The following is a 27,500-nucleotide window of genomic DNA, read 5'->3' as shown; positions in this document are numbered from 1 at the left end:
AGAGATCCTCACTGAACTTCTGGAGAGAGTTTGCTGCACTGAAAGTAAAGGGGCTGAATAATTTTGCACGGTCAATTTTTCAGTTTTTGATTTGTTAAAAAAGTTTGAAATATTCAATAAATGTCGTTCCACTTCATGATTGTGTCCCACTTGTTGTTGATTCTTCACAAAAAAATACAGTTTTATATCTTTATGTTTGAAGCCTGAAATGTGGCAAAAGGTCGCAAAGTTCAAGGGGGCCGAATACTTTCGCAAGGCACTGTAGGGGTGGGGGGGCACACAATGCAAATAGTCCGGGTAACCATTTGATTACCTGTTCAGGAGTCTTATGGCTTGGGGGTAAAAATTGTTGAGGAGCCTTTTTGTCCTATACTTGGCACTCCGGTACCTCTTGCCATGTGGTAGTAGAGAGAACAGTCTATGACTGGGGTGGCTGTGGTCTTTGACAATTAGGGCCTTCCTCTGACACCGCCTGGTGTAGAGGTCCTGGATGGCAGGCAGCTTTGCCCCAGTGATGTACTGGGCCGTACGCACTACCCTCTGTAGTGCCTTGCGGTCGGAGGCCAAGCAATTTCCGTACCAGGCAGTGATGCAACCAGTCAGGATGCTCTCGATGTTGCAGCTGTAGAACATTTTGAGGATCTCAGGACCCATGCCAAATCTTTTTAGTTTCCTGAGGGGGAATAGGCTTTGTCGTGGCCTCTTCACGACTGTCTTGGTGTGTTTGGACCATTCTAGTTTGTTGGTGATGTGGACACCAAGGAACTTGAAGTTCTCAACCTGCCCCACTACAGCCCCGCCGATGAGAATGGGGGAATGCTCGGTCCTCCTTTTCCTGTAGTCCACAATCATCTCCTTAGTCTTGGTTACGTTGAGGGATAGGTTGTTATTCTGGCACCACCCAGCCAGGTCTCTGACCTCCTCCCTATAGGCTGTCTCATCGTTGTCGGTGATCAGGCCTACCACTGTTGTGTCGTCTGCAAACTTAATGATGGTGTTGGGATGGTGTTGGAGTCATGTCTGGCAATGCAGTCGTGGATGAACAGGGAGTACAGGAGGGGACAAAGCACGCACCCCTGAGGGGCTCCAGTGTTGAGGATCAGCATGGCTGATGTGTCGCTACCTACCCTTACCACCTGGGGGTGGCCGGTCAGGAAGTCCAGGATCCAGTTGCAGAGGGAGGTGTTTAGTCCCTGGTTCGAAACCAGGCTGAATCGCATCCGGCCGTGATTGGGAGTCCCATAGGTCAGCACATAATTGGACCAGCGTCGTCCGGGTTTGGCCGGGGTAGACCGTCATTGTAAATAAGAATTTGTTCATAACTGACTTGCCTAGTTAAATAAAGGTTAACATAAAAATTATTAAGCATCAAAAGTAAAAGTATAAATCATTTCAAATTCCTTCTATCAAGCAAACCAGTGAGTCCTTCAGATCAGAGGCAGTAGGGATGACCAGGGATATTCTCTGTTTAGTGAGTCCTCCAGATCAGAGGCAGTAGGGATGACCAGGGATGTTCTCTGTTTAGTGAGTCCTCCAGATCAGAGGCAGTAGATGACCAGGGATGTTCTCTGTTTAGTGAGTCCTCCAGATCAGAGGCAGTAGATGACCAGGGATGTTCTATTGATTAGTGAGTGAATTGGACCATGTTCCTGTCATGCTAAGCATTCTAAATGTAACGAGTACTTTTCGATTTTTACCAAACCACCAATCCCAAATCGACCTTTACCAAACCCAAATCGATCTTATCCAAACCATCAATCCCAAATCGACCTTTACCAAACCCAAATCGACCTTTACCAATCCCAACTCGACCTTTACCAATCCCAAATCGACCTTTACCAATCCCAAATCAACCTTTACCAATCCCAAATCGACCTTTACCAATCCCAAATCGACCTTTACCAATCCCAAATCAACCTTTACCAATCCCAAATCGACCTTTACCAATCCTAAATCGACCTTTGCCAAACCACCAATTCCAAATCAATCCCCTAAATTCTTTGCACCTGTGTATATCTGAAAGAAGTCCTTGTGTAATGTAGCCTACTTCCTGGTCTCTGATGTAATCCTTCTCTAATCCCTCTTCTCCTGACCCCAGGTTCGTGGCTCAGTACGGAGGGGCCTGTGGCGTTGCGGTGGAGACTGCTGGACGGAGGATGTCCATGCAGATGGAAGCTCGCCTCAAGGAGAGCCTGGAGCATCTCAGGCAAGATCGGAGCATTGCTGCTGGGAAATCTGCAGGTAATTCTGGGAATAGCCACCAGGAGACGCTGTTACAGCAGCTCCTCAACGCGGCGCGGACACAGGCTTCCCGACTCGTCAAGCTAGAAAATATCTGCCTGAGTAATCCAGGACCCATAACGCCACCAGAGGCAAAGGGGGAAGACCTGCAGCAGGATGTGGTGCCGGCAGAGATGCTGGTTGCCCTGGTGACAGAGCTGGCGAAGACGAGGGCAGTTCTGGAACTAGCGCTCAAGTCGGGACAGCAACGACACATGCCCGCAGGTGAGAACACCTCTTCCTGTGTCACTATCTATACATCCTACCATCCTTTACATCACTTCTCAATCAGGGGTGCTACTTTCCACAGTTGGTACTTGACCCAATCAGGGGTGCTACTTTCCACAGGGGGTACTTGACCCAATCAGGGGTGTTATTTTCCACAGGTGGTATTTGACCCAATCAGGGGTGCTACTTTCCACACGGGGTACTTGACCCAACCAGGGGTGCTACTTTCCACACGGGGTACTTGACCCAACCAGGGGTGCTAAGTGACCCAACCAGTGGGTGCTAGTACTTGGCCTATCCTCAGGGGGTACTTGGCCCAACCAGGGGGTGCTAGTACTTGGCCTATCCTCAAGGGGTACTTGGGTACCAGGGGGTGCTATTACTTGTCCTATCATCAGGGGGTACTTGACCCAACCAGTGGGTGCTAGAACTTGGCCTATCCTCAGGGGGTACTTGACCCAACCAGGGAGTGCTAGTACTTGGCCTATCCTCAGGGGGTACTTGACCCAACCAGTGGGTGCTAGAACTTGGCCTATCCTCAGGGGGTACTTGGCCCAACCAGGGGGTGCTAGTACTTGGCCTATTCACAGGGGGTACTTGAGAAGACTCATGGGACCATAGGCCTACTGGTAAAATGCACATGAGGGGTTAGTTCAGGGGTAGTCTGGGCCGAGCAACATGTCCTTGCTAGTGCAGTATCCTGGTTGAGAAGCTCTGCTCTACATAATGTAGAAAACGAATGTTTAAACACCATCAGGTAATACAGCACCCCTCTTACAAGAATCACACCAGACATCCCTCCCAGGCAATTTGATCCTTACAACTCATTGATTCTCGAAAGAATGAATATAGCAAAATAAATACCTAGGGAGTATGAATATAAAATGTTTCTGGTCCATTTTTCTTACAACAGGAATTCTTATCAGAGAGCCTTTCCATGTTCCAAACCCAGTCTCTGCATCTGTGATCTCTATTTGTAAGGATCTGAGAGCCTACACACACCCACGTCCTGTACAGACCTCGACCTGCTTACTATGTTGGAATTCAATCAAAAACAAAATGAGCCCAGGTCTTCAGAGAGCCAGCTCCAGTTCCATGCATTAATCAGATAAAACCACAATGCTGTTTATATATCTCACACACACACACACACACACACACACACACACACACACACACACACACACACACACACACACACACACACACACACACACACACACACACACACACACACACACACACACACACACACACACACACACACACACACACACACACACACACACACACACACACACAGGTATAACCATTAGCAGGTCGGCACAGCAACCGCAGCAAAGCACCCTGGGAAGCAGAACCAGATGGGAACGGTTACCCCCGGAGAGAAACCTGAGACAAATCTAACGTCAATATTTAGGGTCTGGTAGGAAGAGTCAATCACTGTGTGTGTCACAACCTAGATATTAGACTGCTGCTGCAGAGAGAGGGGGAAGGGAGCTGTCCACACTGATATAATACACCCTTAGTAATACAGGAATCATACATAATCCCACACACACACACACATACACACATACAAAGACTGATTCAAACCTCCAGCAGTGATTTCCTCTCCTGGTCTGACTCTGGGCTGATGCATTATGTCGTGGTGTTATTACACAGTGGTGGAAAAAGTAACCAATTTTCATACTTGAGTAAAAGTAAAGATACCTTAATAGAAAATGACCCAAGTAAAAGTGAAAGTCACCCAGTAAAATACTACTTGAATAAAAGTCTAAAAGTATTTTGTTTTAAATATACTTAAGTATCAAAAGTAAAGGTAATTGCTAAAATAATACTTAAGTATCAAAATAAGTAGTAAAAGTGTAAATAATTAAACATGTCCTTATATTAAAGCAAAACAAACTGAACCATTTTCTTGTTTTTAAAATGATAGGATAGGCAGAGGTACACACCAACTCCAAGACATCATCTATAACATATGCTTTTGGGTTTAGTGAGTCCTCCAGAGCAGAGGCAGGAGGGATGACCAGGGATGTTCTCTGTTTAGTAGGTCCTCCAGATCAGAGGCAGTAGGGATGTTCTCTGTTTAGTGAGTCCTCCAGATCAGAGGCAGTAGGGATGACCAGGGAGGTTCTCTGTAGTGAGTCCTCCAGATCAGAGGCAGTAGGGATGACCAGGGAGGTTCTCTGTTTAGTGAGTCCTCCAGATCAGAGGCAGTAGGGATGAGTCCTCCAGATCAGAGGCAGTAGGGATGACCAGGGAGGTTCTCTGTTTAGTGAGTCCTCCAGATCAGAGGCAGTAGGGATGACCAGGGATGCTCTCTGTTTAGTGAGTCCTCCAGATCAGAGGCAGTAGGGATGACCAGGGATGCTCTCTGTTTAGTGAGTCCTCCAGATCAGAGGCATTAGAGATGTTCTATTGATAAGTGTGTGAATTTAACCATTTTCCTGTCCTGCTAAGCATTCAAAATGTAACGAGTACTTTGGGTGTCAGGGAAAATGTACGGAATAAAAAGTACAATATTCCCTATAGGAATGTAGTGAAGGAAAAGTTGTCAAAAATAATAAATAGTGAAGTAAAACACAGATTCCCCCCAAAAAACTACTTAAGGTGTACTTTACTTAAGTACTTTTCTTTTTCTTTTTGTATTTTTTTTAATACCCCCCCCCCCCCCCCCCCCCTTCGGAGGACAATTATCTTAGGGGGGGGGGGGGGGGGTATTAAAAAAAATACAAAAAGAAGAAGAAAAGGGAGGGTTTACAGCTTTTTTGCTACTTGCTACTACCTACATGTTAAAAGCAGTCACATAACAATAATGTCAAACATCCCACCTATCACCATAGACCACCCCTCAACCTCTCAGCCCATCCCACCTATCACCATAGACCACCCCTCAACCTCTCAGCCCATCCCACCTATCACCATAGACCACCCCTCAACCTCTCAGCCCATCCCACCTATTACCATAGACCACCCTCAACCTCTCAGCCCATCCCACCTATCACAATAGACCACTAGCCCATCCCACCTATCCACCCTCAACCTCTCAGCCCATCCCACCTATCACAATAGACCACTCAACCTCTCAGCCCATCCCACCTATCACCATAGACCACTCAACCTCTCAGCCCATCCCACCTATCACAATAGACCACTCAACCTCTCAGCCCATCCCACCTATCACAATAGACCACTCAACCTTTCAGCCCATCCCACCTATCACAATAGACCACTCAACCTCTCAGCCCATCCCACCTATCACCATAGACCACCCTCAACCTCTCAGCCCAACCCACCTATCACCATAGACCACTCAACCTCTCAGCCCATCGCCCCTATCACCATAGACCACCCCTCAGCCACTCTCAGCCCATCCCACCTATCACCATAGACCACCCCTCAGCCATTCTCAGCCCATTCCATCTATCACCATAGACCACCCCTCAGCCACTCTCAGCCCATCCCACCTATCACAATAGACCACCCTCAACCTCTCAGCCCAACCCACCTATCACCATAGACCACTCAACCTCTCAGCCCATCCCACCTATCACAATAGACCACTCAACCTCTCAGCCCATCCCACCTATCACAATAGACCACTCAACCTCTCAGCCCATCCCACCTATCACAATAGACCACTCAACCTCTCAGCCCATCCCACCTATCACCATAGACCACCCTCAACATCCCAGCCCAACCCACCTATCACCATAGACCACTCAACCTCTCAGCCCATCGCCCCTATCACCATAGACCACCCCTCAGCCACTCTCAGCCCATCCCACCTATCACCATAGACCACCCCTCAATAGCCCATTCCGTCTATCACCATAGACCAACCTCTCAGCCCATCCCACCTATCACCATAGACCACCCTCAACCTCTCACCATAGACCACCCCTCAGCCAACATCCCACCTATCACCATAGACCACTCAACCTCTCAGCCCATCCCACCTATCACAATAGACCACTCAACCTCTCAGCCCATCCCACCTATCACAATAGACCACTCAACCTTTCAGCCCATCCCACCTATCACAATAGACCACTCAACCTCTCAGCCCATCCCACCTATCACCATAGACCACCCTCAACCTCTCAGCCCAACCCACCTATCACCATAGACCACTCAACCTCTCAGCCCATCGCCCCTATCACCATAGACCACCCCTCAGCCACTCTCAGCCCATCCCACCTATCACAATAGACCACTCAACCTCTCAGCCCATCCCACCTATCACAATAGACCACTCAACCTCTCAGCCCATCCCACCTATCACAATAGACCACCCTCAACCTCTCAGCCCAACTCACCTATCACCATAGACCACTCAACCTCTCAGCCCATCCCACCTATCACAATAGACCACTCAACCTCTCAGCCCATCCCACCTATCACAATAGACCACTCAACCTTTCAGCCCATCCCACCTATCACAATAGACCACTCAACCTCTCAGCCCATCCCACCTATCACCATAGACCACCCTCAACCTCTCAGCCCAACCCACCTATCACCATAGACCACTCAACCTCTCAGCCCATCGCCCCTATCACCATAGACCACCCCTCAGCCACTCTCAGCCCATCCCACCTATCACCATAGACCACCCCTCAGCCATTCTCAGCCCATTCCATCTATCACCATAGACCACCCCTCAGCCACTCTCAGCCCATCCCACCTATCACAATAGACCACCCTCAACCCTCAGCCCAACCCACCTATCACCATAGACCACTCAACCTCTCAGCCCATCCCACCTATCACAATAGACCACTCAACCTCTCAGCCCATCCCACCTATCACAATAGACCACTCAACCTCTCAGCCCATCCCACCTATCACAATAGACCACTCAACCTCTCAGCCCATCCCACCTATCACCATAGACCACCCTCAACCTCCCAGCCCAACCCACCTATCACCATAGACCACTCAACCTCTCAGCCCATCGCCCCTATCACCATAGACCACCCCTCAGCCACTCTCAGCCCATCCCACCTATCACCATAGACCACCCCTCAGCCACTCTCAGCCCATTCCGTCTATCACCATAGACCACCCCTCAGCCACTCTCAGCCCATCCCACCTATCACCATAGACCACCCCTCAGCCACTCTCACCTATCACCATAGACCACCCCTCAGCCACTCTCAGCCCATCCCACCTATCACCATAGACCACTCAACCTCTCAGCCCATCCCACCTATCACAATAGACCACTCAACCTCTCAGCCCATCCCACCTATCACAATAGACCACTCAACCTCTCAGCCCATCCCACCTATCACAATAGACCACTCAACCTCTCAGCCCATCCCACCTATCACAATAGACCACCCTCAACCTCTCAGCCCATCCCACCTATCACAATAGACCACCCTCAACCTCTCAGCCCATCCCACCTATCACAATAGACCACCCTCAACCTCTCAGCCCATCCCACCTATCACAATAGACCACCCTCAACCTCTCAGCCCATCCCACCTATCACAATAGACCACCCTCAACCTCTCAGCCCAACCGACCTATCACAATAGACCACTCAACCTCTCAGCCCATCCCACCTATCACAATAGACCACTCAACCTCTCAGCCCAACCCAAATATCACAATAGACCACTCAACCTCTCAGCCCATCCCACCTATCACAATAGACCACTCAACCTCTCAGCCCATCCCACCTATCACAATAGACCACCCTCAACCTCTCAGCCCATCCTACCCATCACAATAGACCACCCTCAACCTCTCTGCCCATCCCACCTATCACAATAGACCACCCTCAACCTCTCAGCCCATCCCACCTATCACAATAGACCACCCTCAACCTCTCAGCCCATCCTACCCATCACAATAGACCACTCAACCTCTCAGCCCAACCCACCTATCACAATAGACCACCACTCAACCTCTCAGCCCATCCCACCTATCACCATAGACCCTCAACCTCTCAGCCCATCCCACCTATCACCATAGACCACTCAACCTCTCAGCCCATCCCACCTATATCACCATAGACCACTCAACCTCTCAGCCCATCCCACCTATCACCATAGACCACCCCCAACCTCTCAGCCCATCCCACCTATCACAATAGACCACCCCCAACCACTCAGACCATCCCACCTATCACCATAGACCACTCAACCTCTCAGCCCATCCCACCTATCACCATAGACCACCCTCAACCTCTCAACCCATCCCACCTATCACCATAGACCACCCTCAACCTCTCAACCCATCCCACCTATCACCATAGACCATACATTTTCAATAACTGTACATGTGACGTAACTCCTCCGTTTCAATTCATAATATTATTAATAAATATAACACAATTGTTTATTTTTAATTCCATAAATAATGTTTTTTTCAGTATATTTGAGTTTGACCATAACATTTGATATAATATTTGTTCTATATTTTTCAGGAGGATAAAACTGAAATTGTAACCAGCTTTGTAAGGCTTGTTTAAAAAAAGGGCAATACTTAAAAATAAAAAAAACATTTTCAATTAGAAATGAAAAGTCCTAATCTGTATGACGGCCATTTTGGAACAAAGGATGAGCCTTAATAATAATATTTTTTACCTTTATTTATCTAGGCAAGTCAGTTAAGTACAAATTCTTATTTACAATGACGGCCTACTGAGGAACTGTGGGTTAACTGCCTGTTCAGGGGCAGAACAACAGATTTGTACCTTGTCAGCTCGGGGATTTGAACTTGGAACATTTGTGGTAGTGGTCATCATCTGGTCATCTGTAGTGGTCATCATCTGGTCATCTGTAGTGGTCATCATCTGGTCATCTGTAGTGGTCATCATCTGGGCATCTGTAGTGGTCATCATCTGGTCATCCGTATTGGTCATCATCAGGTCATCTGTAGTGGTCATCATCAGGTCATCTGTAGTGGTCATCATCTGGTCATCTGTAGTGGTCATCATCTGGTCATCCGTAGTGGTCATCATCAGGTCATCTGTAGTGGTCATCATCTGGTCATCTGTAGTGGTCATCATCTGGTCATCCGTAGTGGTCATCATCTGGTCATCCGTAGTGGTCATCATCAGGTCATCTGTAGTGGTCATCATCTGGTCATCCGTAGTGGTCATCATCTGGTCATCCGTAGTGGTCATCATCTGGTCATCCGTAGTGGTCATCATCTGGTCATCTGTAGTGATCATCATCTGGTCATCCGTAGTGGTCATCATCTGGTCATCCGTAGTGGTCATTATCTGGTCATCCGTAGTGGTCATCATCAGGTCATCCGTAGTGGTCATCATCTGGTCATCCGTAGTGGTCATCCTCTGGTCATCCGTATTGGTCATCATCAGGTCATCTGTAGTGGTCATCATCTGGTCATCCGTAGTGGTCATCATCAGGTCATCCGTAGTGGTCATCATCTGGTCATCCGTAGTGGTCATCATCTGGTCATCCGTAGTGGTCATCATCTGGTCATCCGTAGTGGTCATCATCTGGTCATCCGTAGTGGTCATCATCTGGTCATCCGTAGTGGTCATCATCTGGTCATCTGTAGTGGTCATCATCTGGTCATCCGTAGTGGTCATCATCTGGTCATCCGTAGTGGTCATCATCTGGTCATCCGTAGTGGTCATCATCTGGTCATCCGTAGTGGTCATCATCTGGTCATCTGTAGTGGTCATCATCTGGTCATCCGTAGTGGTCATCATCTGGTCATCCGTAGTGGTCATCATCTGGTCATCCGTAGTGGTCATCATCTGGTCATCCGTAGTGGTCATCCTCTGGTCATCCGTATTGGTCATCATCAGGTCATCTGTAGTGGTCATCATCTGGTCATCCGTAGTGGTCATCATCAGGTCATCCGTAGTGGTCATCATCTGGTCATCCGTAGTGGTCATCATCTGGTCATCCGTAGTGGTCATCATCAGGTCATCTGTAGTGGTCATCATCTGGTCATCCGTAGTGGTCATCATCTGGTCATCCGTAGTGGTCATCATCTGGTCATCCGTAGTGGTCATCATCTGGTCATCCGTAGTGGTCATCATCTGGTCATCCGTAGTGGTCATCATCTGGTCATCCGTAGTGGTCATCATCAGGTCATCCGTAGTGGTCATCATCTGGTCATCCGTAGTGGTCATCATCTGGTCATCCGTAGTGGTCATCATCTGGTCATCCGTAGTGGTCATCATCTGGTCATCTGTAGTGATCATCATCAGGTCATCCGTAGTGGTCATCATCTGGTCATCCGTAGTGGTCATCATCAGGTCATCCGTAGTGGTCATCATCAGGTCATCTGTAGTGGTCATCATCTGGTCATCTGTAGTGGTCATCATCTGGTCATCTGTAGTGCTTCTGAGAACAAAGAAAAGGCCTGAAGAAGCCCTGTGAGGCAGGATGCTGGCAGATGGCCTGTTTCCCTTTCTCTTCTTTTAAACAATATAAGTAAGAATGTAAATCAGACTTATAACAAGAGGAAAAGAACAATGATAAAAAGTAGAAGTAGATTTGGACTTTTCGTCATCTTGTGGTTTCCTAAATTGGTCGTCTTGCAGATCAACTAATAACCGTAAAATGACTAAAGCAATTCTCTCATTCTCTCCTCCCTCCCTCCTCTCTCGCAGGCTGTGAGACCGCTCTTCTCTTCCCTATGCGTTCCCCTCGCATCTTCTCGTCGGTGACACCAGACCTCCCTCTCTCTCTCTCTTCCTTCACCGTGTGCCTGTGGGCCAAGCCCGTCTCCATCTCCAACAGAACCGTGCTGTTCTCCTACGGAACCAAACGGAACCCCTATGAGATCCAGCTCCTTCTCAGTGGAACCAGGGCTCTCTTCACTGTGGGGGGAGAGGCTCACCTGGTGGAGGGGCGGGGCGTGGTGAGAGGAGGAATTTGGACCCACATATGTGGGGCTTGGAGCTCTGAGCAGGGCATAGCGTCACTGTGGGCCGATGGACACAGAGTGGCATTCACACCCGGGGTGGCCGAGGGCCACGTGTTACCCGATGGAGGCTCCCTCCAGCTGGGGCAGGAGAAGAACGACGGCGGGATCTCTGGAGGGTCAGGTGGCAGTGGGAGTCAGATGCCTGGGTTTGACGGAGGCTTCGATGCCAAGTTGGCGTTCGCTGGGAAGATGACAGGGGTGAACATGTGGGACAGCGTGCTGACAGAGGAGGAGATATCCCAGCTGGCTTTGCAGGACGGCGAGGGGTGTGAGCAGAGGGGGAACGTAGTTGGGTGGGGCTTGACGGAGATTGTGCCTCACGGGGGTGCTCAGTTCATCAACTAACTCTGATGACGTTTTCATCATCATCCTCATCATCATCATTTAAATGAACTCTATCATCACCATTATAAACTAAGACCTGCAGTGCAGAACAGCCCAACCGGCTGAGACTGCGACAATAATGTGAACATAAACAACAACAACAACAACAACAACAACAACAACAACAACAACAACAACAGCTCCCTTTAATGGTTAATGAGACTGTGACAATAATGTGTCCTGTTGGAGGAGTGGTTCCCATTTAGAGAAGCAGGAGAGTAGCAACACACACACACACACACACGCACACGCACACGCACGCACACACACACACACACACGCACGCACGCACACGCAAGTCAGATGCCTGGGTTTGTAAACATGTGTGCGTAACAATAATGTGAACGCACAACCAACACGCACGTACACACACACACACGCACACACACACACACACACACACACACACACACACACACACACACACACACACACACACACACACACACACACACTTGGTGAGAAACATTAGTATACTGTACATAGCCTTAGGAGGAGAAGTGGAGAAAACAGAATTTACCACAGATTTAAAGAGAGAAAAGGATAGGAAAGAACCGAGGTGAGAGAGAGAAACAAAGAGCTCATTGTGTGGAAGGAGAGATGCTTGAGGGCAACTGTCACAAAAACCAGTCTGCAAGGGTCATCGCTAGATGGCCATGCCAGAGGAGGACAACATTATCTATACCATCAGAAGCTATGCCAGAGGAGGACAACATTATCTATACCATCAGAAGCCATGCCAGAGGAGGAAAACATTATCTATACCATCAGAAGCTATCCTAGAGAGGACAACATTTGCTATAAATATCAGCATTATTTTTGCAAGTACGTTAGCTATTTGTTACTAATGGGAGTGTCAGGGTTAAGGGGTAAGGTAAATGGTAAAGGGTTGAGGTTTGGGTTTAGTTGTTAGGGTGGCATTGTGGTTAGAAAACGTTTTATCGTGGTCCTCTCTGGCATGGCTATGTAGTAACACCATCTGCATGCTGCCATAGGAGATTGTAACTGTTCTATTACCTTATAATCTTACATTTCCTGGGAAAAAAAAGTGAATCTTTTTTTTCAATCGTTGTTTCCAACTTTTTTTAAATATTTTTTTTATCAAAGTGTTTACATTTCAGATGTGACAAACATAATATTTCAGTTGTGTTGGGTTTCTCTTTGTTTTCTATATAATCCAAAGGGGTTTATTGTGTTTCTCTTTGAAATGGGTGACAGCAAGATGACACAACTATAGTGGCTTATTCTCTGTTGGGTTTTGCGTCCCTTGTGAGACAGAAACACTTGATTTGAAAAGAGGAACTGTGGACAATGTTTACAGCATTTTGTTACGACCTATCTCTGCTCTCTGTTAACGTAATAGGCAATGTGGATCATATTGTAAATTGTTTTGTGTTTTTGTCAAGAAGTAAAAATGAATGTATTTTGTATATAAATATAATTGTTTTGCATTACAGTAGGACTAGAATTGGAGACCAAGATATGAATAAAACTACATGTTGACATTATGCGTCTGACGAATTTCTTCATCACCAACAGGAACAACACGTTTAATTGTGGTAAATGCTGGTTAGTTTCTTCCCTGTGTCAAAACGGCCATTTCACTCATCCCAACAACAGCTGCACATTTGGATGTGTTGAGTGATCGTTGCATATTAACTTAATATAAAAAAGTGTTTCACTTCATTTAGATAGGCCTAATGCATAACTACATAACTGCAGAGAGTTAGCGAATGCACTGAACGTGCTCATCAGTTGATACGTAGTTGAATGTGAGGTAGATAGTCCTAATGCATAACTACAGAGAGTTACTAGAATGACAAGAGATATGCTGTTAAAGTTGTAACTGCTGATAGTATACAGATCCTTTCTTGTTGAAGTCAATCCCCCGCTCGTATCCCTTCCTCCCTCCCTATCCCCGAGACAAGGTACTGTATCAGCTTATGCATGCTTCACCCACTCTTTACTTCGTTAACCCCGCCCCCTGGCCCGAAGCCCAGGGAACCAATAACAATTGACCTCTCCCTTCCCAGCAGCCACCAGTTCAGGAAATAGGATGATGTGATGTGGTTCGGGTGAGGTCAGGGGGTTTGGGCAATGGGTGGCTGAGTTTGGGGTGGACAACCGACAAACTTTGTGTTTGTGTGTGTGTGTGTGTGTGTGTGTGTGTGTGTGTGTGTGTGTGTGTGTGTGTGTGTGTGTGCTTGTGTGTGTGTGTGTGTGTGTGTGTGTGTGTGTGTGTGCTGTGTGTGTGTGTGTGTGTGTGTGTGTGTGTGTGTGTGTGTGTGTGTGTGTGTGTGTGTGTGTGTGTGTGTGTGCTTGTGTGTGTGTGTGTGTGTGTGTGTGTGTGATTGTGTGTGTGTGTGTGTGTGTGATGTGTGTGTGTGTGTGTGTGTGTGTGTGTGTGTGTGTGTGTGTGTGTGTTTGTGTGTGTGTGTGTGTGTGTGTGTGTGTGTGTGTGTGTGTGTGTGTATTCATACCCAGTCCACATTTAGTTTTGTTACAGCCTGAATTCAAAACGGATTAAATATGTGTTTTTTCTCTCACACAATATCGTCAAAGTCAAAACGTTTAAAAAAAAAAAAAATTATTACAAATTTATTTGAAAATGAAATACAGAAATATCTACTTTACATACAGTAAGTAGTCACAACCATGAGTCAATACTTTGTTGAAGCACCTTTGGCAGTGATTACAGCTGACAGTCTTTCTAGGCTCTATAAGCTTTCCACACTTGGGTTGTGCAACATTTGCCAATTATTATTTACAAAATTCTTCAAGCTCTGTCAAATTGGTTGTTGATCATTGTTAGAAAACAATTTTCAGGTCTTCCCATTGTCAAAACTGTAACTTGGCCACTCAGGAACATTCACCATCTTCTTGGTAAGCAACTCCAGTGTAGATTTGGCCTTGTATTTTAGGTTATTGTCCTGCTGAAAGGTGAATTCATCTCCCAGTGTCTGGTGGAAAGCAGGCTGAACCAGGTTTTCCTTTAGGATTTTGCATGTGCTTAGGTCCATTAAATGTATTTTTTATCCTGAAAAACTCTCCAGTCCTTAACGATTACAAGCATACTCTTAACATGATGCAGCCACCACTATGCTTGAAAATATGGAGAGTGGTACTCAGTAATGTGTTGTATTGGATTTGCCCCAAATATAACACTTTGTATTCTGGACAGGATGCATGTTTTGGAATATTTGTATTCTGCACAGGCTTCCCTATTTTTCCAATTTTCAATTAGGTTAGTATTGTGGAGTAACTACAATGTTGTTTATCCATCCTCAGTTTTCTCCTATCACAGCCATTAAACTCTGTAACTGTTTTAAAGTCGCCATTGGCCTCAGGGTAAAATCCCTGAGCGGTTTCCTTCCTCTCCGGTAACTGAGTTAGGAAGGACGCCTGTATCTTTGTAGTGACTGGGTGCATTAATACACCATCCATAGTAATATTCAGTGTTGTTTTTTTTATTTTATTTTGACACATCTACCAATAGGTGCCCTTCTTTGCGAGGCATTGGAAAACCTCCCTGGACGTTAGGGTTTACTCTGTGTTTACAATTCATTGCACGACTGAGGGACCTTACAGATAATTGTACGTTTGGGGTACAGAGATGAGGATAGTCTTTAAAAAATAATGTTAAACTTTATGATTGCACACAGAGTAAGTCCATGCAGCTTATGTCACTGTATGTGACTTGTTAAGCACATGTTTACTGCTGAACTTATGTAGGCTTGTCATAAAGGGGTTGAATCCTTTTGACTCAAGACATTTCAACTTTTCATTTTTAATTCATTTGTAAAAAATCCTAAAAACATAATTCCACTTTGACATTATGTGGTATTGTGTGTAGGCCAGCATAAAACACATCTCAATTTAATCCATTTTAAATTCAGTCTGTAACACAACAAAATGTGGAAAACATCAAGGGGTGTGAACATTTTCTGTATCTGATAATGAGGTAGGCCTGTGGGGTTTACTGTAGTTGCCCGTAAAACCTTAATGAGGTAGGCCTGTGGGGTTTACTGACATTGCCTGTAAAACCTTAATGAGGTAGGTCTGTGGGGTTTACTGTAGTAGCCTGTAAAACCTTAATGAGGTAGGCCTGTGGGGTTTACTGACGTTGCCTGTAAAACCTTAATGAGGTAGGCCTGTGGGCTTTACTGTAGTTGCATGTAAAACCTTAATGAGGTAGACCTGTGGGGTTTACTGTAGTTGCCTGTAAAACCTTAATGAGGTAGGCCTGTGGGGTTTACTGACGTTGCCTGTAAAACCTTAATGAGGTAGGCCTGTGGGGTTTACTGACGTTGCCTGTAAAACCTTAATGAGGTAGGCCTGTGGGGTTTACTGTAGTTGCATGTAAAACCTTAATGAGGTAGACCTTTGGGGTTTACTGTAGTTGCTTGTAAAACCTTAATGAGGTAGGCCTGTGGGGTTTACTGACGTTGCCTGTAAAACCTTAATGAGGTAGGCCTGTGGGGTTTACTGTAGTTGCCTGTAAAACCTTAATGAGGTAGGCCTGTGGGGTTTACTGACGTTGCCTGTAAAACCTTAATGAGGTAGGCCTGTGGGGTTTACTGTAGTTGCTTGTAAAACCTTAATGAGGTAGGCCTGTGGGGTTTACTGACGTTGCCTGGAAAACCTTAATGAGGTAGGCCTGTGGGGTTTACTGTAGTTGCCTGTAAAACCTTAATGAGGTAGGCCTGTGGGGTTTACTGTAGTTGCTTGTAAAACCTTAATGAGGTAGGCCCCTGTGGGGTTTACTGTAGTTGCTTGTAAAACCTTAATGAGGTAGGCCTGTGGGGTTTACTGTAGTTGCATGTAAAACCTTAATGAGGTAGACCTTTGGGGTTTACTGTAGTTGCTTGTAAAACCTTAATGAGGTAGGCCTGTGGGGTTTACTGACGTTGCCTGTAAAACCTTAATGAGGTAGGCCTGTGGGGTTTACTGTAGTTGCATGTAAAACCTTAATGAGGTAGACCTGTGGGGTTTACTGTAGTTGCTTGTAAAACCTTAATGAGGTAGGCCTGTGGGGTTTAATGTAGTTGCTTGGAAAACCTTAATGAGGTATGCCTGTGGGGTTTAATGTAGTTGCTTGTAAAACCTTAATGAGGTAGGCCTGTGGGGTTTACTGTAGTTGCCTGTAAAACCTTAATGAGGTAGGCCTGTGGGGTTTACTGTAGTTGCTTGTAAAACCTTAATGAGGTAGGCCTGTGGGGTTTACTGTAGTTGCTTGTAAAACCTTAATGAGGTAGGCCTGTGGGGTGTACTGACTGGAAGAGACAGACCAGGGCAGCCAGACCAGGGCAGCCAGACCGGAGGAGCCAGACCAGGGCAGCCAGACCAGGGCAGCCAGACCAGAGCAGCCAGACCAGAGCAGCCAGACTGGAGCAGCCAGACCAGAGCAACCACCCCAAGACCTCACAGCAGCAACTGGGCCTAACAGCCTGTGGATTACAGTACAGTATGGAATGACAGAGAGCCCTGCTGAACCTCACCCTAGTGCTTTAAAGGCTGTTAACTTGAAGCTAAAGTCATCCCTACTGACGCTTGTCCCTGAACAATTACACTACTTCATATTGCTTACATTAATGTACACAATAAATAATGCTTTTAAGATACAGTTGAAGTCGGAAGTTTACATACTCTTGTTAACAAACTATAGTTTTGGCATGTCGGTTAGGACATCTACTTTGTGCATGACACAAGTCATTTTTCCAACAGTTGTTTACAGACAGATTATTTAATTTATAACTCACTGTATTACAATTCCAGTGAGTCAGAAGTTTACATACACTAAGTTGACTTTGCCTTTAAACAGCTTAGAAAATTCCAGAAAATGATGTCATGGCTTTAGAAGCTTCTGATAGGCTAATTGACATCATTTGAGTCAATTGGATGTTACCTGTGGATGTATTTCAAGGCCTACCTTCAAACTCAGTGCCTTTTTGCTGATCATGATCCTGATCATGTGTGTGAAGTGTTAGCTGACCGTGCAGGTCATGAAGTGTGTGAGCTATTCATACACACACACACACACACACACACGCGATCACCTAATCCAGGATAATTTACAGGATAAACAAACGGTTAACCCTGAGTGCTTGATTTCATATGATGGTTCATGGAGGTTGGAGAGAAGGGGGCCAGGATGGTGCCAGGATGGCGCCAGGAGGGGACCAGGAGGGGGCCAGGATGGGGCCAGGATGGGGCCAGGAGGGGGCCAGGATGGGGCCAGGAGGGGGCCAGACATACTGTAGGTAGGCTCCTGAGGGCACTTACAGACATGTATGAATCCTTCTAGGAAAAGCCCTGTTAGAAGGCTCTCCTCCCCTGTAGTAGACTACTCACACCCTGCCGCATTAGATCTGTATGACAACACACACACACACACACACACACACAGACCCACAACACACAGACACACACACACACAGACCCACAACACACACACACACAGACCCGCGACACACACACACACACAGACCCGCAACACACACACACACAGACTACTAGATCCTCTGTGGTAACCTCTACCAGCAGTTCTATTTATCACTGGAGGGTTTCAGGACTGGGGGGCCAAACAGATCCCTAACGAGCAACACTAACGACAGTCCCTGGGGTAAACCACTAACGAGGTCTAAGCATGTTAAAGAGGGTAACGAGGCGCTCTAACTGGGATCCTGGAGGAGGCAACATAATGACGTGCCTTAAGGGAGATTGAAAAAGAGCCCACTAACTAGCCACATGACCTCGTGTCCCAAATTTGATGACTTGAGACTCGACTTGATAGAAAATAAAATAACTTGAGACTTTACCTCAACTTGGAGCCTCAAGACTCGGGACTCGACTAGAGATGGATGACTGATGACACGCAGCTAGGGACTCAGGACTCGACTAGAGACTGATGACACGCTGCCAGGGACTCGGGACTCGACAAGAGACTGATGACACGCTGCCAGGGACTCGGGACTCGACTAGAGACTGATGACACGCTGCCAGAGACTCGGGACTCGACTAGAGACTGATGACACGCTGCCAGTGACTCGGGACTCGACTAGAGACTGATGACACGCTGCCAGAGACTCGGGACTCAACTAGAGACTGATGACTGATGACACGCAGCCAGAGACATGTAACAGATTGGCTAGTGACACTTGGCCCTGGAGTAGCAAACTGTCAATTAATACAAGTTGGTTGAGATAGAGCAGTGGTTCTGGAAGTGGAGAAGATTTTGTGGGGTCGCGAGTACGAAACTGAATGGGAATTTTTCATACATATTTTAAATTGACTACATGCATCTTATACTTATACGTATTTGATCTGATGTCAGGCATAGGCCCACGGCATTGCACCAAATCATTGTCTAATTAAACTCATCTGTGCTTCAGAACCAACATGTTGAGCGTCTTGATTGTTGACCAATGAACAGCGATCAGCACACAAAGGAGTGCGTGAATATCCAGATTAGTGTTTGTATTATCCATGTAAAAGTGATCCACATGTATACAGTATCAGGTGTGAAGGTAAGACCCAGACACGGGCAACGGTACCGGAGGGCAGGCAGGGGTCAGTAGACCAGAGGTGGGGCAAAGGTACCAGAGGGCAGGCAGGGGTCAGTGTCAGGGGCAGGCAGGCGGGCACAGAGTCAGGGGCAGGCAGGCGGGCACAGAGTCAACAAAGGCAAGGGTCAAAACCAGGAGAGGGGGAGAAAAAGAAAGACTGGAAAAGCAGGAGCTGAGAAAAAAAAACGCTGGTTGATTTGACAAACGAGACAAACTGTAACGGCTTTCCTCCTGGGAAGGAGAGGCGGACCAAAATGCAGCGTGGTTATAGTTCATGTTTTTAACAAGAACTCAACATGAACAGAATACAAAACAACAAATGTGGAAAAAAACCAAACAGCCCTATCTGGTGCAGAGAACACAAAGACAGGAAACAGCTCTATCTGGTGCAACAAACACAAAGACAGGAAACAGCCCTATCTGGTGCAACAAACACAAAGACAGGAAACAGCCCTATCTGGTGCAACAAACACAAAGACAGGAAACAACCACCCACAAAACCCAACACAAAACAAACTACCTAAATATGGTTCCCAATCAGAGACAACGATTAACACCTGCCTCTGATTGAGAACCATATCAGGCCCAAACACAGAAACAGACAAACTAGACATCCAACATAGAATGCCCACTCAGATCACACCCTGACCAAACAAAACATAGAAACATACAAAGCAAACTATGGTCAGGGTGTGACACAAACTGACAACAGACAAACAGAGAACACAGGTATAAATAATTTCTCCATTTATAAACAAGTTGTCTTACCGTGGACTGACTTTTAGAGATACTTGTGTAACCCTTTCCAGCTTCATGCAAGGCAACAATTCTCAATCTTAGGTCTTCTGAGATCTCTTTTGTTTGAGGCATGGTTCAGATCAGGCAATGCTTTCTTGTGAATAGCAAACTCAAATGTTGTGAGTGTTTAGTCATTAGCCTAGGGGTTCACATACTTTTTCCAACCTACACTGTGAATGTTTAAAATATGTATTCAACATAGACAAGAAAAATTCGGCACACTGTGTTCGTCTATTGCTGTGAATTGAAGATGAAGATCAGATCAAGTTTGATGACCAATTGATGCAGAAAACCAGGTCATTCCAAAAGGTTCACATACTTTTTCTTGCCACTGAATTTTGGTTAACTATTTACATTTCTATTTCGCAGTCTTATGGCTTGGGGGTAGATGCTGTTCTGGGTCCTGTTGGTTCCAGATTTTGTGCCTTGGTACCGCATGTCATGCGGAAGCAGAGAAAATAATCTACGACTTGGGTGGCTGGAGTCTTTGACAATTTTTAGAGCCATCTTCTGACACCACCTGGTATCTTCTGACACCACCTGGTATAGAGGTGATGGATGGCAGGGAGCTCGGCCCCGGGGATGTACTGGGCCGTACGCACCACCTGGTATCTTCTGACACCGCCTGGTATAGAGGTGATGGATGGCAGGGAGCTCGGCCCCGGGGATGTACTGGGCCGTACGCACTACCGTCTGTAGCGCCTTGCAGTCGGCTGTCAAGCAGTCGCCGTACCAAGCTGTGATGTAGCCAGTCAAGACGCTCTAAATGGTGCCCACCGTCGATGTGAATGGGACCATGCATGTCTGTTTCCTGTAGTCCACGATCAGCTTCAAAATCTTGTTGTCCTGGCAACACACTGCCAGGTCTGTGACCTCCTCCCTGTAGGTTTGTCTCATCGTCGTCATGTTGTCGGCAAACTTAATGATGGTGTTTCAGTCTATGGCACTATGGTGTTGAGCTGTACTCATTGTAAAGCATAGGTGATCCTCTTGTCCAAGGAGGGAATGGGCAGTGTTGAACGCAATAGAAACTGCGTCATCTGTGGATCTGTTGGGGCGGTGTGCGAATTGGAGTGGGTCCAGGGTGTCTGGGGTGATGGTGTTGATGTGTGTCTTGACCAGCCTTTCTGTGAGTGCTACGGGGCGGTCGTTATTTATACAGGTTACAGTACCTCGCCGTTCTTGGGCACAGGGACTATAGTGGTCTGTTTATACTGAATGTTATCAGATCTTCAACACAAACCTAATATTAGATAAAGGGAACCTCAGTTCACAAATAACAAAAACAATTGGAAACGTTTTTTATTTTATTTTACAAAGTTATGCAACATCCATTTCCCCTGTGTGATAAAGTAATTGCCCCCTTACACTCAATAACTGATTGTGCCTCCTTTAACTACAATGACTGCAACCAAACACTTCCTGTTGTTGTTGATCAGTCTCTCACATCGCTGTGGACAAATGTACTACTACTACTACTACTACTACTAATATTACCACCACCACTACTACATCTACTACTACATCTACTACTACTACTACTACTACTACTACTACCACCACTACTACTACATCTACTACAGCTACTAATATTGCCACCACTACTACTACATCTACTACTACAACTACTACTAATAATAATAATAATAATAATAATAATAATGTACTACTATTACTACTACTACTACTAATAATAATAATAATGTACTACTACTACTACTATTACTACTGCTACATCTACTACTACTACTACTACTACTATTACTACTGCTACATCTACTACTACTAATACTACTACTACTACTAATACTAATACTAATACTAATAATGTACTACTACTACTACTACTACTAATACTACTACTAATACTAATAATGTACTACTACTACTACTACTACTACTACTACTACTAATACTAATAATGTACTACTACTACTACTACTACTACTACTACTACTACTACTACTACTACTACTACTACTACTACTACTACTACTACTACTACTAATACTAATAATGTACTACTACTACTACTACTACTACTACTACTACTACTACTACTACTACTACTACTACTACTACTACTACTACTAATACTAATAATGTACTACTACTACTACTACTACTACTACTACTACTACTAATACTAATAATGTACTACTACTACTACTACTACTACTACTACTACTACTACTACTACTACTACTACTACTACTACTAATACTAATAATGTACTACTACTACTACTACTACTACTACTAATACTAATAATGTACTACTACTACTACTACTACTACTACTAATAATAATAATAATAATAATGTACTACATCTACTACTACTACTAATTTACCTCTACACTCTTAGAAACAGGGTTCCAAAAGGGTTCTTCGGTTGTCAACATAGGATAACCCTTTTTTGGTTATATTGGAGAACCCTTTATGGTTCCAGGTAGAACCCTTTTCGGTAGTGGAAAAGGTTCTACATAGAACCCAAAAAGTTATAACTGGAACCAAAAAGGGTTATTCAAAGGTTTCTCCTACGGGGACAGCTGAAGTACCCTTTTACGTTCTAGATAGGACCTTTACTTCTAAGTGACCCTCTTTAGTTTCATCAGTGGAGTTAAGTCCACTGGCTGACCTCAACCCAGAAGTCTAATGTAAACATTCATATCAACCTGCACAAACACAGTCTAAATTAGACTGGATCTCTCCAGCCCTTATGAAAACCTTCATTGGCCCTCTACCATACATACGCAGACACACACACACACACACACACACACACACACACACACACACTCCTCCCTGAGTCTCTCTCCTGAGTCTTATATAGGGAGTAATGGCTACAGCACTGCTGCGAGATCCTTATCTGTGTAGGGCAGTGGGGCCTGGCTTACACAGCCTGTTTAGAGCCTGAGCCTGTCCAGCTCCAACACCCGAGACAGCTGTAGCAAGGGGTGGGGTTGTAAACCTAAGCCACAGATCTGAGGGCCTCTTAAGAGTAATCCCTCAGCTAGGCAGGCTAGAAGCCACGCTGCTCTGTCTGGCCTGAGGAATGAAAGGCCTTAAGAAAGGTAAGTCAGACAAAACATACTGTCTGGCCAGAAAAATGAAAGTCCTTAAACAAGGCAAGTCAGACATAACATACTGTCTGGCCAGAAGAATGAAAGTCCTTAAACAAGGCAAGTCAGACATAACATACTGTCTGGCCAGAAGAATAAAAGTCCTTAAACAAGGCAAGTCAGACAAAACATACTGTCTGTCCAGAAGAATGAAAGTCCTTAAACAAGGCAAGTCAGACATAACATACTGTCTGGCCAGAAGAATGAAAGGCCTTAAACAAGGCAAGTCAGACATGACACACACTGATCTCTTTCAACTGCCTCCTCTGATATGATTTTAATTACGCACTTCCGAATAACCTAAACACATATCATGACCAAAATGAGTATTGGGCTGGGAATAAAGTACAGCCTGAGGACCCTGGTTGATGTGGGTTAGTGTGTGTTTGGTTATTATAAGACACCAGAGCTTTAGACACCAGAGCCCTAGACACCAGAGCCCTAGACACCAGAGCCCTAGACACCAGAGCCCTAGACACCAGAGCCCTAGACACCAGAGCCCTAGACACCAGTGCCCAGACACCAGAGCTTTAGACACCAGAGCCCTAGACACCAGAGCCCTAGACACCAGAGCCCTAGACACCAGAGCTTTAGACACCAGTGCCCAGACACCAGAGCCATAGACACCAGAGATATCCAGAACGGTCCATCACCCAAAGGACATCCAGCCAACTTGACACAACTGTAGGAAGCAATGGAGTCATCATGGCAAAAGGGTGTGTGTGTGTGTGTGTGTGTGTGTGTGTGTGTGTGTGTGTGTGTGTGTGTGTGTGTGTGTGTGTGTGTGTGTGTGTGTGTGTGTGTGTGTGTGTGTGTGTGTGCGTGCGTGTGTGTGTGTGTGTGTGTGGGTGAGTGTATGTGTTTGTTTGTCCTTGAGTGTGTGTGTGTGTGTGTGTGTGTGTGTGTCTTTGCGTGCGCGCGCGCGTGTGTGTGTGTGTGTGTGTGTGCGTGCGTGTGTGTGTGTCGGTGAGTGTGTGTGTTTGTTTGTCCTTGAGTGTGTGTGTGTGTGTGTGTGTGTGTGTGTGTGTGTGTGTGTGTGTGTGTGTGTGTGTGTGTGTGTGTGTGTGTGTGTGTGTGTGCGTGCGTGCGTGCGTGCGTCCTACCTCCCAGGACGCTGCAGGTGATAGCCTCTGTGTGTTCTGCCAGTAGTTCAGCCTTATCCATGGCAGTCAGAGAGAGATAACTGGACATGTTCCTACTGAGCTCTCTGTTGCCTCTCTGCAGAAACCTCACTGCCACCGGCACTGCTAGAGCCATCACTGGGGGACGACTGTAGTTCTATAGGAGGAGAAGAGAGACAGAGACTTCAAAAATATAATACGTGTACAACGCAAAATCCCAAACAATATGCAGAGCAGAATTAGAACTATACCCACTAGTTATCAACATCCAGAAAATAGACCTTAAGTTCTACAACGACCTAAAAGGAGGCGATGCCCACACATTTCACCACAAAGCCCTGACCTAGAGAGAGAGAGAGAGAGAGAGAGAGAGAGAGAGAGAGAGAGAGAGAGAGAGAGAGAGAGAGAGAGAGAGAGAGAGAGAGAGAGAGAGAGAGAGAGAGAGAGAGAGAGAGAGAGAGAGAGAGAGAGAGAGAGAGAGAGAGAGAGAGAGAGAGAGAGAGAGAGAGAGAGAGAGAGAGAGAGAGAGAGCGAGAGAGAGAGCGAGAGAGCGAGAGAGAAAGAGAGAGAGAGAGAGAGAGAGAGAGAGAGAGAGAGAGAGAGAGAGAGAGAGAGAGAGAGAGAGAGAGAGAGAGAGAGAGAGAGAGAGAGAGAGAGAGAGAGAGAGAGAGAGAGAGAGCGAGAGAGCGAGAGAGAGAGAGAGAGAGAGAGAGAGAGAGAGAGCGAGAGAGCGAGAGAGAGAGAGAGAGAGCGAGAGCGAGAGAGAGAGCGAGAGAGCGCGAGACAGACAGACAGACAGACAGACAGACAGACAGACAGACAGACGGAGAGACAGACGGAGAGACAGACGGAGAGACAGACGGAGAGACAGACAGACAAATGGGGTGGGAAGACATTAATGAAGTGGAAAATGTAAGCATTTCAGAGTCAGAACATTCTGTTACTGAAGAATTCAACTCCACAAGGCACACTGTGTGTTGTGTAATATCCTGTAACATGGTTATTTAGAAGATTTATCCAATCAAGCTAACATTGATATATATTCATACTGAAACATGTATCACGTGTGTGTGTATCTGTGTGCATGTGCATGTGTGTGTCCATTCTCTTTAGGGCCTAGATGGACCCTTAGTGACACACATAGACAATTTAAGAGAACAGAATAGAATAGAATATAACAAAACAGAACAGAACAGAACAAAATAGAACAGAATAGAACAGAATAGAACAGAATAGAACAGAATAGAACAGAATAGAACAGAACAGAACAGAATAGAATAGAACAAAATAGAACAGAATAGAACAGAATAGAACAGAACAGAACAAAATAGAACAGAATAGAACAGAATAGAACAGAACAGAACAGAACAGAATAGAATATAACAAAATAGAACACAATAGAATAGAACAGAACAAAACAGAATAGAATAGAACAGAACAGAATAGAACAAAATAGAACGCAATAGAATAGAACTGGACAGAATAGAACAAAATAGAACAGAACAGAACAAAATAGAACAGAATAGAACAGAATAGAATAGAACTGGACAGAATAGAACAAAATAGAACAGAATAGAACAGAATAGAACAGAACAGAACAAAATAGAACAGAATAGAACAGAATAGAACAGAACAGAACAAAATAGAACAGAATAGAACAGAATAGAACAGAACAGAACAAAATAGAACAGAATAGAACAGAATAGAACAGAACAGAACAGAACAGAACAAAATAGAAGAACAGAATAGAACAGAACAGAACAAAATAGAACAAAATAGAACACAAACAGAATAGAACAGCTTCTTTAATTACCAAACATAATAGAACAGAGGTTACAGCAAACAAAATAGAACAAGAATAGAACAGAATAGAACAGAACAGAACAGAATAGAATAGAACAAAATAGAACACAATAGAATAGAACTGGACAGAATAGAACAAAATAGAACAGAATAGAACAGAATAGAACAGAACAGAACAAAATAGAACAGAATAGAACAGAATAGAACAGAACAGAACAGAATAGAATAGAACAAAATAGAACAGAATAGAACAGAATAGAACAGAACAGAACAAAATAGAACAGAATAGAACAGAATAGAACAGAACAGAACAGAACAGAACAAAATAGAACAGAATAGAATAGAATAGAACAGAATATAACAAAACAGAACAGAACAGAACAGAATAGAACAAAATAGAACGCAATAGAATAGAACTGGACAGAATAGAACAAAATAGAACAGAACAGAATAGAACAGAACAAAACAGAATAGAACAAAATAGAACAGAACAAAACAGAATAGAACAGCATCTTTACATGAACACTCATTTCTGAGCTCAATGAGAGTGTATGTGTCTCTGCATGTCGACAGTGGTGTCCCAGGGCCTAATTTAACATCCACTAGCACCCCCAGGGGGATGGTTTAGGAACATTTGGAAGGACTAGATATAGAAAGGAAAGGAAAGGGGGATACCTAGTCAGTTGTACAACTGAATGCATTCAATTGAAATGTGTCTTCCACATTTAACCCAACCCCTCTGAATCAGAGAGGTGCAGGGGGAGGCCTGCCGGGGAACATTGGGTTAACTGCCTTGTTCAGGGGCAGAGCGACAGGGCAAAAGTGTTGTGTCACTGTCCACCTGTTGTTCTGAACGACTACATTGTATCAAGACTTTTTAAATCAGTTGTGTAAACGCTTGGCAGAAACAAAGCCCTAGATGACCAGAACCAGGTTTGGTGACCACTGAGTTAGAGAGTCTATCTTCTATTTTACTGGGCAAGACTGTTAAGAGCTAATTCAAACCCTCCCCTAACCTGGACGACGCTGGGCCAATTGTGCGCCGCCCTATAGGACTCCCGATCACGGACAGTTGTGATACAGCACGGGCTCTAACTCGGGTCTGTAGTAACACCTCTACCGCTGTGATGCAGTGCCTTGGACCTCTGCGCCACTCAGGACCCAAATCACCATCAGACAAACACTGAAACAAACCCAAACAACTACAACTTACTCTAACACTCTGTCTAAGTGGACATGTCATTAGAGCCGATGAGCTACAGTACCG

The 27,500-nt window shown here is 45.4% G+C and overlaps 2 protein-coding genes across 2 annotated transcripts in view; one reads left to right on the top strand and one right to left on the bottom strand.

The window, feature by feature from the left end:
- Window positions 1–13,328, top strand: part of LOC139382845 (pentraxin-related protein PTX3-like) — a 22,639-nt gene extending 9,311 nt beyond the window's left edge. Inside the window, exons 3-4 of the mRNA XM_071127082.1 lie at window positions 2,099–2,505; window positions 11,123–13,328. Coding sequence (XP_070983183.1) covers window positions 2,099–2,505; window positions 11,123–11,784 — 1,069 coding nt within the window. The 3' untranslated portion in view covers window positions 11,785–13,328. The remainder of the gene's footprint in view (window positions 1–2,098; window positions 2,506–11,122) is intronic.
- Window positions 1–27,500, bottom strand: part of LOC139382846 (ventricular zone-expressed PH domain-containing protein-like) — a 107,516-nt gene that overhangs the window by 43,860 nt on the left and 36,156 nt on the right. Inside the window, exon 4 of the mRNA XM_071127083.1 lies at window positions 24,413–24,587. Within this exon, the coding sequence (XP_070983184.1) occupies window positions 24,413–24,587 (175 nt within the window). The remainder of the gene's footprint in view (window positions 1–24,412; window positions 24,588–27,500) is intronic.

Source organism: Oncorhynchus clarkii, chromosome 24 (genome assembly GCF_045791955.1).
Source record: "Oncorhynchus clarkii lewisi isolate Uvic-CL-2024 chromosome 24, UVic_Ocla_1.0, whole genome shotgun sequence".
NCBI lineage: Eukaryota > Metazoa > Chordata > Actinopteri > Salmoniformes > Salmonidae > Oncorhynchus > Oncorhynchus clarkii.
This window is presented reverse-complemented; position numbering and strand designations above follow the sequence as displayed.